Genomic DNA, 15,992 nt, shown 5'->3' with positions numbered 1-15,992 from the left:
TCCCACCCAGAGACCTGAAGGCAGAGGATCCTTATGTACCACTTGGCCACTGTTTTTTGGATCAGACTCAGTAGAGAACCACGTGAAAAATAAGCAGAGTATGTTAGAGAAAGAGAGAGAGAGAGAGATGATGAGGTGAGATGACATGACATGACACACAAAAAAACGAGCATATTACTTTTGTGAAAGGATGCATTGAAGCCCGCTCCAGTTATACTGAAGTCCGAGGTGAGCCGGATGAACATGTACTCTCCAGTGGACCGGATGGGTCCAGGGATCTCTCTGCCACAGAGAACTGCTAGCTGCGGGGCCAGGTTACTGTCTCCTACACCAAAGAAAGGAAATGTCAGCGGCAGAATGCAGTGTCTTCAGAATCTCCTCCACCATCCTTTGCAACCCAGACAAAGCAGCTCACACATTTTTCTCAGAACATCACCCATCCTAGGAGATCATGAGGTTCTCAAATACAAGGATACTCCAGGGATTACATCATTCTGGCTTCAGCTCCTTATCGTGCTGCCTACCTTTTGCTTTACCCTTTATGTTAAAATCTCCTTTGACAGTTCCCACCGTCTTTCTAAAAACTGGATGACAGTTCTCCCTGGCACTAAAACTCAAAATCAGGGTACGTGGAGGTTGGGAAATTATGGAGGAGTAGTGCTGTAATGTATGTTAGAGACTCAGCTAAATCACTCTGATGGCTGAAGGTCAAGTATGTAAAAGAGAACTTCAGCCTCAGATCTTATACTAATGTTGTAAAGTCATTTGCCAAGAGGTGTGCTACATTTATATGACCCTCTCTTCAGCTCCAGAGGGTTTTTTAGTTGTGACTGTGTTTTTGTGGGTTTTTTAAACTTTCCATTTATTTGATGTGGTTTATTCCTTTTGCTATTAAGAGAACACACTTATGTCCACCTGTGTGGAGGATGAAAAAAGACCGTTTCAGCAAGTGTGCCCTCCAGGGAGAGAAGCAAAGGACAACTGGGTCACCTCATGGTTCTTTTTCCTTTTCACTACTCTTGGATATAAGCAACTTGGAACAAAGCCACAGTCAAAGCCAGAGTGGAGCAAAGGAAATTATAAAATATTTGGATTCCTTGGCTGGGAAAATACATGGTTTTCTTCTCCCTCTAAGGAAAATAATTAATAAACTTCAAGCTATTCTAAAAATAGAATATGAGACATGAGGAAATTTGCCCCTTTAACGCAACCAGCAAAATGAATCCCTTTGATATTGATCACCATCTAAAACTCACTCATTGTTAATTACTTCAGAAAACAGGGTATTGTCTGGGATTACAAACGCAATGGCACAGCTATATGGAGGAGACGCCTGAAAGGTATTCTTTGCAGGGTTTCTGACCTCTGGAAATTTTTGTGTTTTTTACAATTCAAAAGTTTCTCTCTATAACTCCCTTTGTACTTGCTGTCTTCACTGTAATATTTTGCTATACATTTTGCCCCAAATTGTTTTTGTTGACTTATTCTCTGTCTATATCACAAAATGTTGAAGTTTATTGTACGTTGTTATTTATATCATAGGTGCATATTTCCTCTCTCAGTGAGACGGGGTAGGGTCTACTGATTTTTCTTTTCTGAACTTCACCTCAGATTGTCTGATGAAACAATGCTTATCTCTAAATAATTACTTATTGGTTGCCTAACTGATGAGTTGGTAGATAACCCAATAACCATATGATGGTTTGTTTCTCCCCCCAGTATCCATAGTAAATACTGAGGTATTTCTAGAACCTTCTACAACTTTACCATATGGATTGTGTCAGGGATGAACCTGATTTTTAAAGAGAGGGGAAAATCAAATGTAAAGAACCAGGGCTACAGGGTAGTCTGGTGATTCTCTTTCTACTCGAGACTCCTCATTTTAGAGATGTGGAAACCGAGGCCAAGATTACCAATAGCTGACATTTATCAAGCAATTATTATTACTACTTTGAGTGCTTTACATATAATATCAAACTGTATCTTCACAATAACACTATTAGGTAGGTATTTTTATTATCTCAATTTTGTAAACAGGAAACAGTCTTAGGAAAGATATATTATTTGCCCAAGGGCACAGAGTATAGAAGTCAACAGGGATTTAAAACACTCGCTAAATAACTCCAGATGCTCAAACTATGCTATGAGATTTCTCTAGGATCACAAAGGAAGTACATTTTATATCTATAAATAATAGAAGGGTTACTGATTTTTGACAAAATTATTTTTTTGCCTTCCCTCCCTTCCTCTGTTTTTTTTTTCCCCCCTAGGGCCGATGTAGTTTCACAGAACCTCAATTTGGGGGAATCTTAGGTATGTAAAATTTGTTGGTACATGGTCTGGAAAAAATGGATTCAGTCTTGAATCATCACAATCCTGTAAAAAAATGAATAAGCAGGTAAGAGAGTGCCTCAGGTCTCCCAGGAAGGTGGAGGGCCCTCTCTGAGGTGGCCCAGGAATGTCCACAGCCCCCTTAGGACCAAGGGCCACAGGCTGAAGGCCTGTAATGACTGGTCAATGGCACAAGTGGCCTCTAAGTATTATTGCTTGTGGTCAATGGCTTTAGATATTTGCTTCAGAATGTGATATGCCACTGCTACTCAGAAGCAAAAAAACCCTGTCTGAATGAAGAATGAACAATCGGAGTGGGGCTTGAAATTTCATTCTAAATGTAGACTAAACACTGTGCAAATGAACAAAATACCCACCAACCACTACAGTCGGCACTCAATAGCTACTTCTTGAATGAGTAAAGAAACATATGAGGAACTAATGAGCCTATTCAGTACCTACTCATGTTGTGAATAAAAATCTCTTCCGATAGGTCACACTCTAATTTAAAACACTGTCATTGTTTTGGCATCTAAGTCAATTTGCTGAGCTCCCAAGCTCTATGTCTCAGTAAGAACACTTCCAGTCTATAAAGAGTTTATGATGAAACCTATTTTAAAAATATCTCTAGCAAAGTAAATTGAAATCTAAATTAAACAATTCTGAATTCCACATCTATAAAATGCCAGGACTTTTGCTCGGGAATTTTGCATGTATTATGTTCCCTGATATAATAATTCCAAGAAGTAGATATTGGTCTCTCTTTCACAGACAATAAAGCAGACTTGGAGACATTTAGTATTTTGTACAATGTCACACAGATGAAGAAGAAAACAACTCCCAGGCTTCAGGTTTCTAAGAAAAATTATTGGTGAAACAAAAAGCAACTCAATAGAAAGTGAATGTTAAAAGAATAACCATAATTTACTTCATTACTGGAGTTACCTACTGAAGATATTTTTTTAAAGTTTCTACCAGATTCTGAACACTCAGAATATGTGTGCAAGGACACACTCATTTCATTACGTGAAAAGTTTTAAATTTTAACATCCACAGGAATGCCTTGATGTGAGAAAAGATGATAATTTCTCTGGGTAATGTGCTAATAGCTGATGGTTGATAGGAAAAGAGGGGAAAGTTAAGATTTATCATCTCATCTCATTTGTATGTTTGATTTGAGTCTTGGTGCCCAGCCTCAACAGAAGGAAAATAAAGCCCTTCTGCCATTTCCTAACTGTACTTCATGAAAGTCTAGGGTTGAGGGGATTAGGGAGACAAGAGCTTGCATACGAGTAACCTCTGGGCAAAAAACAAACACATGTTTGGTCCACAATATGCTCTGAAGCATTTTTCATTAATTTCCAAAATCTAACAATTGGGAAATCCATAGAAAATTCTGTATCTTTCATATCTCTTAGAAGACAGGAAGCTAAATAACACTGAGCCTGCCTTCTTAGTAGCTGCTCCTTTGAGGCTGTTCTCCAGTTTAACACTTCCCTAGTTATGTTCCCTGTTGTCTAGGTAGGCATGTGAGGTCTTAATGTCTTTAACATGGCAGGTAGTGGTTCTCAAACTTTAGAGACTATCAGTATCATCTGGAGGCAGGGACAAGGGTCAGGCAAGTGAAGTACTCGCATCACGGGCAACATTCAGGGAGGGGCCAAAGACCTTAGAAATCAAGATAAGTCATATTTTAGTGCAATATTTTAAAAATTAAAATTTAATGTAAAAGGGTCAAAATACCAAAATTTTAAACCAAGGTAGAATCTGACCCTGCAGTTTGCGCAATCTTGCCTTATTTTCCTCACCCTAAACACGGCCCGCCTGGAAGGCTTTTTAAATCACAGATCTAGGACCCATCCGGAGAGTTTCTACTTTAGTAGGTCTGGGGTGTGGCTGAAAGATTTGCATTTCTAACAAGTTCCCTGGTGACACTGATTCTGCGGGGCCCGGTCTGGGGACCGCACTGTGAGAAACACTGATCAGAGGATGGGGCTTTCCTCTTCTCCAGCCATGTGAATTGTGAAGCACAATTTTGTACATGTTGCATCTTAGTATTATGCCGCTAATTGCATTGCAACACCACACCTGTGCATAGAGGAAAAGATAAAAAATGTTAGCCCTTAATTCTGACTATTCTACCCAAAGATTCAGTAGACAAAGAGAATTGAATATATTGCAATTATATACGCCTTTTCACACTTGGATCTGAAAGCCATAGGTCTAAAATATCAAAATTTATCTCCAAGGCCTTTCATCAAGAAAGCAGCACCACCTGGAAACTCAGACCATTACTTCCTACTTAAGCTAAAGGCAGGGCTTTTTCTTAGGAATGTAAAGCTGTCCCTGACATAGTATGTGCATTCGTTTGTTACAGAACATTTAATACTTTCCTTACATTCTTTAGAAATTGTAGCCAACTCTGGTGCCTTCGTTGACCATGATATCTGGGAACTTCCATATAAAACGGATGGAGACAGCGAACAAGTATTATCATAACTGAATGTAACTAAATATGTGTGAGGGCTGAAACTTGGCCGTTTTTTGTTTTGTTTAAATGTTTCTCACCATCTCTTATGACAAGTTTGTCATAGTCACAAGTTCTGTGAGCTTCGATGTCCAGGGAAAGGATGTTAAGTTCCACAGTAGAATCTGGAGCCTGAATAAGCCACATGCAGTCAACATTGTTACTGTAGCTTTCGGGCCAGCCTGGGGAGAAGAGAAAGACCGGCGCATCTCCTGTCCTCAGGAAGCCACCACAAGCACCTGTTGAAGAAAAAATAACACCTATGAAATACCTCCCATGGGAGAGAATGTAGCACGTTCATTTTAAAGTGGCGGCCCTGAACCTAGAGGAAACAACTAATTAAAACAGAGTTCTTAAAGAAATCTAGAAATATTTTCTTAAACCTGCTGACTCACACAGCTGTGATTTCCCTTAATTTTTTGTGTAAGAAAAACACACTTTATTCTGCTTTTCTCACCATAGTTTTGCCACACACCCCATTTATTGATTAGTGTCTGTTATTTGTTGAGCATGAAGTTAGTTCATGTAGAAGACCCTATTATGATTCTATTGTTACTATTATTTATGTATCCTCTGGACTTCAATCTTCACTTTTTCAGCATAGCTATTCACCATGTAATTTATATCTGGGCAGCCTTGAAATAATTTTCAATTTGGTGAAATGTATAACAACAGCTTTTATTTCTGACTCAGTTTGTTTAAAATTAGTTTTATTGAACTATTCTGTAGATCTCATAAAACTTACCCTTTTAAAATATACAATTCAGTGGGTTTTAGTATATTCACAAAGTTCTGTAACCATCATTGATCATTTTAGAACACCTTCACCATTCCAAAAGACATTTCAAACCCATTAACACTGATAGCTTGCCTGTTTTCCACTCTAGCAGTCCATGGGAACCACTAATTGGCTTTCTGCCTCTGTCTATGGATTTGCCTGTTCTTGACATTTCATGTATATATATTCATACAATATGTGATTAGCTTTTGTGGTGAGCTTCATTCACTTAGCATCATGTTTTAAGGTTCATCCGTATTGCAGCAGGCATCACATCAGTATTTCCTTCATTTTCCTTCATTCGCTCATTTCCATTTTTAAGGCTGACTAGTACTCCACTGTGTGGATATACCACATTAAGTTTTATCAGCTGTTAGACATTTGGGTTGTTTCTGCTTTTTTCATTATTATGAATAATGCATCTATGGACATTCAGTGTATAAATTTTTGTGTGGACATATGTTTTCAATGCCATTAGGTATATGACTAGGAATTTAATTGCTGGATCATATGGTAACCCTGTGTTTCCATTTTTGAGGAACTGCTAAACTGTTTTACAAAATGGTTATATCTTTTTATATTTTTACCAGCAATACACAGGGTTCCAATTTCTCCACATCCTTGCCAACACTTGTTATTGTTTGTCTTATTGATTATAACCATCCTAGTGAGTGTTAAATATATGTCTTTTAGTATACCACTTTAATTCACTTGTTCTTCTTTTTACTATATATTTTTTAAGTTATCTTCTCAGTGGTTGTCTAGGGATTACAATTAGCCTTTTAATTTGAATCAGTGTAGTTTGGATTAATATTAATTTAGTAGTTTGAATAGTATATAAAACTTTGCTCAAATATAATTCCATTCCAACCCTCCCATCTTTTGATGCTATTATTGTCATAAAAATTATATATTTAAACATTACAAACCCATCAACATAGTTTTATAGTCATTGCTTAATGTCTTTAAATCAGACAGCAGAAGAAAAAATCTACAAACAAAAGTACATTTATAACATCTTCATATTTACTTATGTCGTTATTTTACTGTTTCGTAGTAGTGAAAACATGCTATAGTACTTTCATTTCAGCCTGAAGGCCTCCCACTAGAATTTCTTGTATAGTATATCTGCTAGCAATAAATTCTCTGAATTTTCAATTTATCTGGGAGTGTTTTAATTTCTCCTTAGTTTGGAGGATACATTTGATAGATAAGGATTTTTAATCAACAGTCTTTTTATTTCAGCACTTTGAATATGTCATTCCACTGCCTTCTGGCCTTCATGGTCTCTGATGAGAAGGGAGGTAGCAATCTCATTGAGGACTCCTTTTATATGATAGGTCACTTTCTCTTGGTCCTTTGAAGATGATCACTTTTTCTCCAGCTTTGATATTTTGTGATGTGTCTAGGTGTGGATTTCAGTGAGTTTATCCTATTTGGAATTTACTGAACTTCTTGGATGTTGGAGATTGGATGTGTAGATTAATATTTTTTATCAAACTTGGGAAGTATTCCGACACTATTTCTTCAAATATTCTTTGTTCCGCTTTCTCTCCCTCTTCTTCTGGGATTCTCATTGTACATATGTTAGTATAACTGATAGTTTTTTCAGTCTTTTTCTTTCTTTCTAGCAGACAGGCTAATCTCAATTGATCTATCTTCAAGTTCACTGATTCATTCTTCTGCCTGCTCAAATCTGTCCTTGAGCCTCCCCAGGGATTTTTTTTTTTTTTTCCCAATTATGATACATTTCAACTCTAGAATTTCTAATTGGTTGGGTTTTTTTCTTTTAATAATTTCTATCACTTTATTGATATTTTCTATTTGGTGATACATTATTCCCATATTTTCCTTTAATTATTTAGACATGATTCCTTTTAACTTTTTAACATATTTATGATAGCTAATTCAAAATCTATGTGTGTTGGAATAGTCTTTAAGGCTCTAGCAGGCAGTTTACAACTCTGCCTTAGACTTTGTTTCCTGCTTACACAGATCCTCAAGATCATATAGAGGTAAGAGTTTAGGGCTCTCTTGTGTCTTTTCTTGGACATGTGCACAGCTCTGCGTGTGTGTGTGGCTTTCTAGATTCCCAGATGTATGTCAGAGTTTTCCAAAGCTCCCTATGAATATCTCATTCCCCAGGTTTTTCTTTTACAGTTTTATTCAGTCTCTGTTAGCTGCAGCTGGTATCACTGCCACATGCAATTGTGATGTTAAACAATTGCCACTGATTGTTTTCCACAAACACACTAGAGATAGAGCTACTGGCACTGAGCAACCTCTGAGGCAGGTCAAATGAAGACAAGTCCTGAGAATGCAGCTCTCCTAGGAAGTTGCCAGATAGGTCAGATAATGGTAATTCCTAGGGAATAGGGTGTTTTCTATAGCTCCAAACCTGTTCTATCCCTTCCAATAGTTGCTAGGCTGCTGTTTTTCACAACTACCATAGTTGTGAGGATACTGAAAGGCAACTACAAAGCTGAGGCAAGGGCAGAGATGGAAATAGGGAGAATTAAGATGCCAGAAAGTTGACTCTTTCACTGAGATTTAGCCATCATCCTTGAATAAACACTCTTTAGACTGTAGCAAGTTTTGATTAATTTCCAGAGTTCTCAAAAGTTGATTTTGACAATGTTCTCATTGTTTTTACACAGGAATGGATTTTCAGAGATCCTTACTCCACCATTCCAGAGGTTTATTACTTTTATATCAGTACATGTTTGAATCTTACTAGGACCACCAGGAAGTGAGTGTAAAATTTTACAGGACTACGTCCTAATTCCTTTATCCTATTACTACATAGGCTACGGAAGTAAAGAAAAAAGAGACAAATGAGAGCAATTTTCAAGTGAAAGAGCTGAATATTACTCAGTGTCTTCAAATGTTAAGATTTTCCTTTATGTGAAATATTTCTTATCTTGAATTTATAAAAGGCAGTTGTCACACTAACGATGGGTCATTAGTCTTTTTGGTCAAATATTCATTTATCCTCATTTCCAAACACATGGTGAAATTACACATCCTGATACTTTTGTGGTTGAATGAGGTCATTTGACCAGTTTGAGCCAATGACTTATGAGCAAAATGACTTGTGTCACTTTTAAGATGAGCACTTTTACACTGAGATATGCCAGGGCTCTCTGTCCTCCTGCCATGATCACAGTCAATGCCCCAGACAATGTCAGGTCTGTGTTATGGAATGATACTGATGACAAGGCACCTAGTTAATCTAAAAGGGATGTTTCTCACAAACCAGAAAGAAACTATTGTTTTTCAGCAATTCAGAGTTTGGAATCATTTGTTACTGCAACATAACTGAACATGTCCTGACTGATATGCCGACTAACGTTTTCCTACTTGACAGGTTTAATTTCCTTCAGATGATCCTAGGTCACATTAAGCTCAGTTTCCTTTGCTTGCTTTTCTTCTGCCTGTACCACCTGCTTTGTCATTAAATAATTTAATTACTATATTGTTATTTAACAGACATATGAATACTTTGTTTTTCCCAATTATTTTTAAGCTCCTGGAGAGTTGAGATCATATCTTTGTTTTTTTACTTAGTCATCTTGGTATATCTATAACAAATCCTCAATAAATGTTTATTGAATTAAACTAAACCTATGTATGTGTAAGAAATGCTGATGGTACAATGTTCAATATATTAATACATTTTAAAATGTTAAGGTTTTTTTTTAGTTTTAATGAATCTTTCAGAATGTTCTAGATACCTAGTAAATTATAAAATTCTCTTACCTTTTCACTTTCCTTTTCCCCTGTTCTTTTTTTTTTTTTTTTAAGATTTTATTTATTTATTTGACAGAGAGAGACACAGTGAAAGAGGGAACACAAGCAGGGGGAGTGGGAGAGAGAGAAGCAGGCTTCCCACGGAGCGGGGAGCCTGATGCAGGGCTCGATCCCAGGACCTTGGGATCATGACCTGAGCCGAAGGCAGATGCTTAACAACTGAGCCACCCAAGCGCCCCTCCTTTTCCCCTGTTCTTGACTGAGGAAAATGAGATTTATGATACTGTATTTGCTTATCCACTTAAATCATATAATTACAGAGCATAAGTATGAGAAGAAAATTTTTCATTTTTTGAGTACTAAATTATATTTGTTTATATAATATTTTGCATGAATAAGTGATTCCTTTTCTAACTTGAGATTTGTGGATACAAAAAAAGCTTAGCTCAAGTTTACTTACGAGAGTTTTCCAGAATTAAATGGATAGCTCTAAATTACATTTGGCAAGCTTGTTAATGGTTCTTTGCTCTTAGATAAGTAGATTAATATTTTTGGAAAGAAATTCATATTTAATATTATGGTAGCATCTTGTAAGGGAGGTGAAAATAACATCTCAGAACAGAATACTCTAGGGGCATTAAATAAAAACAAGTATGAATTATACCTTTATAATTTTTCTCTGCCAATACAAATTCCCAAGAAGCTAGAAAAAAATAGACTCTAATCTTTTAGGATCTGTGTAGTCTTAGAACAAGTTCAAAGTTTGAATATTCTTCAATGAGAACCTATGGTAACGTGTCTCAATCAGGTATAGTTGATTGTGGATGAGGGGTTTAGGGGTGCCGACCATGTAACTTTTTTTAAAGTAGGCTACATGCCCAATGTGGACTTGAGCTCATGGCCCTGAGATTAAGAGCCATGTACTCTACCAACTGAGCCAGCCAGGCACCCCAAAAATCTATGTAACTTTTGACTCCCTAAGAACTTAATTACTAATAGCCTACTGTTGACCAGAAGTTTTACTGATGACATAGTCAATTAACACATATTTTGTATGTTATGTGTATTATAAGCTGTATTCTTACAATAAATAAGCTAGAGAAAAGAAAATGTTAAGAAAATCACAAGAAAGAGAAAACACATTTACAGCCCTGGATGACTGTGTTTATTGAAAAAAATTCTCATATAAGTGGATTTTTTTAATCCCATGCAGTTTTAAACCTGTGTTGTTCAAGGGTCAACTCTATACCAAGGACTGACAATATCCTCCAAGAAATGTCTGTCAAACCTTTATGTCACCCCATAAAAGCCATTAAAAATTGTTTAAACAAATTATTAAGGAAAAATTAGTCTCCCCACACACTGCTTACTGAGGGGATTAAGGAGGTCTTAAACATAGTAAAATAAAACTTTAACAATTAGGCTAATTTTACCATGAAACATTAAGGTTTGCAACCAACTAAGGAGAAAGTGAAGTATTTCTAAAAGTACATTTAAAATGAAATATAGAGGAAACACAGTTACTTCTCCCTACTAGTTGATCCATAATGTTGTATGTGTGTTTTTGTATGTGTGTGAGCATGCATAGTATTTACAAATCAAATTTTCAGAGATATCTAAAGGGATCTCTAGAAATTATAAGTAGGAGCATCTGGCTGGCTCAGTCGGTTAAGCATCTGACTCTTGATTTCGGCTCAGGTCATGATCTCAGGGTCGGGAGATCCAGCCCTGCAGCTGACTCCATGCTGAGTATATTGGGCTCAGCACTGAGTGTGGAGCCTGCTTAAGATTCTCCCTCTCCCTCTGCCCCTCCAACCCCCTTGTGTGCCCTCTCTATCTAAAAGAAAGAAAGAGAAGAAGAAAGAAAGAAAGAAAGAAAGAAAGAAAGAAAGAAAGAAAGAAAGAAAGAAAGAAAGAAAGAAAGAAAGAAATTATAAATAGAATGCCTCATGGATATCAAATCCTTAATTAAAATAAAAACATATAATGGGAAACCAACATTTTTAAAAAGCAAATGTACGGTTTTTACAAAATGCAGTATTTATGAAATTAAGAGAACACCTGAACATACGGAGGAAGGGCTTTAGGGCTGTACTTACTTTTCTTAGTCATTTATGTATTTGGCTTCTGTTGTGGTAAGACCCTTTGAACGACTAGCCCAAACATATCAGCCCCTAAGCAGAATTTCGTTTATTACCAAACACACCTGTAGCAATAGTAGGTAAAGGTCCAACAGAGACATTCACGGCAAACCACTCCAGAAGGAATCCTTTCCCTGTGACTGAAGAGTCGGAAGAAAACTGAAATGTCAAAGAATTTCTAGAGGAGCTAAAAGTTGTGGTCTGGGTACCACAATAAGTTCCAATTAGGCGGGAATGAACACCATGGCCATCATAAATCTGCATGTAAAAGAAAAAAAAAGAAAGAAAGAAAAACTGATAATAGAGCCCTGAATTTAGGAAATTACCTCTATTTTTCTTCATAAAAAAGAAAACTGAAAGGTTGCCTTATGTTATTATAATTTCATCATAATAGGAAAAAAATAAGTAAACATTTTATGTATCAGTCCAAATAGGAAGCATCATTAAATATAAAATATGATTACAAAAATTTAAGGTGTTTTAAAATAATTTTATCTTTGCTGCAGAATTGTGTTAATACACAAGCTCTATGCGATATAGCTCGTTATTTGATTTACAGTAAAATTTGGGGTGGAAAAGTAGGAACCGAGATGGTTGCACAACAATAGATCTTACTGAATGTTCTGGGGCCTCAAAGGAAGGAATTAGAAAGAAAGGGAGAAAACAAGAAGAAAGAGGAAAGGTTTAATGAAAGTGGACAGATAACTGAAAGCAGAATTAATGACAACAAAAGAATCACAGCTTACAAGGGATCAACACACATTCAAAGCACTCAATAAATTTTATTCATTTGGTTTAAAATATTAAATTATGTATACAGAGACACATTTTGATCATTACTAACACATAGCATGGAGCACATTTTTTTTTCAGCACATGTGGATGAATGTTATCCAACCACATTTCCTATCCTTTCCTTCATCTTCTAAATAATTTGGAACAAGTTCATTAAAATTGTTACAGATTTCTCTACTGAAGCTACTATATAAGCTAAGTTTTTCAGTCTACATAATAATGATTTCCACACATACTATGCATCTATTAGGTACTGAATTCTATGTGAGACACTGTAGACCCAAGATGAATATGATGGAATCCTGCCTTTTGAGAATCTGATAAAATTGTTGAACTCCTAGAAGGAGAAAGTAGAATGATGGTTGCAGGGGATGGGGAGAGAGGGAAATAAGGAGATGATGGTCAAGGTTACAAAGTTTCAGTGATGCAAGATGAATAATTCTGGAGCTCTAATGTGCAGCAATGTGACTATAGCTAATACTGTAATATGTAATACTGTCTGTATTATATACTTGAAATTTGCTAAGAGGGTAAATCGTAAATATTCTTACCACACACACAACACACACACACACACACAATTCAAATGATAACCATGCAAGGTGGCAGATATATTAATTAGCTTGATTGTGGTGATTATTTCACAATGTATACATATATTGCAACATCAAGTTGTACATCTTATATATACACACAATACTTATTTGTCAAATATACCTGAATAAGGCTAAAAAAAAAAAAGAATGTGATAGTGTTTCTGAAATTGATGCAATGACCAATGTCTGGATGGCAATAACCACCACAATTATTTATTCATTTATTTTAAAATGATCCTTCAAACTTTTAACACTCTAACATAAGAATACACAAGAGAATGGGATATAAGGTAGAATAAATACTTAATAAATATTTAAGATATACACACATACATAGACAAAGCCCAATAGGTAAATTACAACGATGCTAAAACAAACTTAGATATAGAATCCAAAGATAATAAATCTAATACCAGAATTACCTTTTCATCAGTAACCTAGACAGGGCAGTCATGATTTAGGGAAGACCATTTCGTGTGATTTACAAATGCTTGAACAGACAGTAACTTGGGTTTATTTTTGCAAACAGAAATTCGCCAAAATTTATAAACATTGATTGTAGTTAGAAACTCACCCTTAATTTGTCATAATAGCAGCCAGGTGCTGCTTCAATGTCTATCTCCAAGATTCTACCATGGATAACTTGAGATGCATTCACATTTACTATCCATTGGTAATTGGAGTTGTGGGGGTAACGTCCAGGCCATAAGGGAGAGGCAACTTTCCCATGAGTTCCCACAATATTATCATTGCCAAATACTAGGAGGAAAAACAGAGTAGTAAATCAGATGTACTTAGAACAGCTCTTTCATCAAACGAAAGAAACAAAAGGCAAGGGGTGTTGAAAAGGATAGACTTTTAATTGACTGTGATTTCTATTCTGAACACTGAAAGAAATATTGCTTCCCTTTTGGTTTCTGTACTATCTATTAATTCCTTGGAGAACAGTGATTTTGTGAATGGAATTCCATCTCCTAAGAAGGTTGCATGGTGTGAAAAGAGGAGATAACTTCCCATGTGAAAAGGGGTTCCCAGCCCCCAGGGGACTTGAGGACATACGAAGGGGTATTACCAGGCTCCTTCTCTAATTTTTACCTATTTAACTTTTTTTTTTTTTAACAAAAGAATGGGACATGTTTTTAAAAATTTGATAAGGGAAATTGACATATTGGAACCACATGAAGAATAGCTAGTTATGGAAAAGTCAAGTTAGAAAATAAAAATATTTCATGTTTTATTCTTTTTTTTTTTAAAGATTTTATTTATTTATTTTAGAGACAGAGCACAAGAGGGGGGAGTGGGAGAGGGAGAAGCAGACTCCCTGCTGAGCAGGGAGCCCGATGCGGGACTCGATCCGGGACTCCAGGACCATGACCTGAGCCGAAGGCAGTTGCCTAACCAACTGAGCCACCCAGGCGCCCCTTCATGTTTTATTCTATTAGAAGAAAACCCTGTTATATCTGAGCACTTAATTTGATCCTAAAATAATACTAAATATTTTGAATTTGAAGAATATAGAGTTGATGAGAACAAATGAAATACAGTTGATATCAATATACTAAATCTGAGCTACAATGCATCAGAAGGCTCTAAAAAATATCATACAAAAAGTTTAATATAATATTAGGTAGAAACTAGAGCTTAAAGAGAATACTAGAGTCATTGAGAATGCTCTCCCTTGCTCTTAGTGGGCCATTCATATATAATTTAGTTTTTATAATAAAATTCAAGATCAAGTAATTCCACAAATACAATAAAATTAAGAGAATAGAGTTCAGGATTATTCTTAACTTTGTGTGTTACTAAGAAATTTGTTATCCTTTCTAGTTCATAGGATGTCTTCTGGAAGACATCAATAAAAAAGAAGCAACTTACTTTTAGTAAATGTGGCTTGGAAGCCTGTGCCACTGCCTGAGCCATCTGAGACAAATCTGATCCACAGGATATGCCCAACAATGGATGAGTAATTGAGGGGGAGGACATTTCCACAGTATCGCCCCACCAAGGGACCGGTGGCATTTCCTTCACGGACCTCCACAAAATCTCTGCTACAGTCCCGGGAATCCTCCAACTGGAAAGTTCTAATTTGGAAAAAAAAAGAAAAAAGAGTTTAGGAAGGTTAAATTGATAGAATAAGCTTTAGGAAGGTTAAATTGATAGAATAAGCTTTGGGATTATCCTGAAACATCTGCTAGGTTAAACTGTTCTTTATAAAACTTTCTTTAGCTTTCACGACAATATCTTTGAGCCAACTCAAAATATTTCTTTCAGTCAAATTTGTTGAAATGCCTATTAAAGAACTACAAAGGCAATTAATACACTGCCTTTGAGGAGTTTTCTTTCTAGGGGGAAAGACTGGGCATTCTAGAATACAGGAAAAATATATCTTATAAGGCATAATATCTTAAGTGCCCTCAGATCTAAAAGTGTTATAAGATTTTGAGGCAGAGGTATCACATCTGATTGTAAGGCTCAGTGCTAGCTTGATGGAGAGATTTTTTTGAGATGGAAATATAAACATCAACTGGATCTAAGGCAGAAATGGTGAGCTGAAAATGCATGTCAGTAAAAGCACACACACACAGACAGGTGGGGCATATTTAGAAATCTGTGGGAGGTCTAGTTTGGTTAGAACATTGGGTACCTTTAGGAAAACATGAGAAGACCTAACTGAAGCAGTATGATGGGCTAATTTTGCCAGAGCTTAAGTGCCAATCAAAGGTATCTGTACTTCATTTCTGAAAAGGCAGAATAAATATGGGATTTGTAATTATACAGGCTAGTATTTGGAAATGTGGCCTATTCATCTTGTATTATATTCTGCAGTTATGATGACACGGGGGAATGAAAGATAGTAAATAATATCTATTTCATGATTATCACTAGTAACATACAGAGTCTGGAACATGTACATGCTAAATGAATGCTTTCAGAACTTGGCCTTAGTGTTTTATAAACTTGGATATATAAATATGTAGTCAATACAACCCAATCCACACTGCCAAGACAATTCAATGGGGAAAAGAAAATCATTCTAACAGGTGGTGCTTCAGTAACTGAATAGCCTTATGGAG

General features: G+C 36.2%; 1 protein-coding gene across 1 annotated transcript in view; it reads right to left on the bottom strand.

Annotated features, from left to right (window-relative positions):
• Window positions 1-15,992, bottom strand: part of CUBN (cubilin) — a 264,463-nt gene that overhangs the window by 89,489 nt on the left and 158,982 nt on the right. The window contains exons 37-41 of the mRNA XM_045874338.3: window positions 14,794-14,999; window positions 13,493-13,677; window positions 11,593-11,785; window positions 4,900-5,097; window positions 179-325 (exon numbers count right to left, since the gene is read on the bottom strand). Coding sequence (XP_045730294.1) covers window positions 179-325; window positions 4,900-5,097; window positions 11,593-11,785; window positions 13,493-13,677; window positions 14,794-14,999 — 929 coding nt within the window. The remainder of the gene's footprint in view (window positions 1-178; window positions 326-4,899; window positions 5,098-11,592; window positions 11,786-13,492; window positions 13,678-14,793; window positions 15,000-15,992) is intronic.

The sequence above is a fragment of the Mirounga angustirostris genome, unplaced genomic scaffold, assembly GCF_029215605.1.
Source record: "Mirounga angustirostris isolate CCGP_5_RB_7025 unplaced genomic scaffold, mMirAng1.0.hap1 SCAF_5, whole genome shotgun sequence".
NCBI classification, from domain to species: domain Eukaryota; kingdom Metazoa; phylum Chordata; class Mammalia; order Carnivora; family Phocidae; genus Mirounga; species Mirounga angustirostris.
Note: the sequence above shows the minus strand (reverse complement) of the source record. Positions and strands in the feature narration are given on the sequence as shown.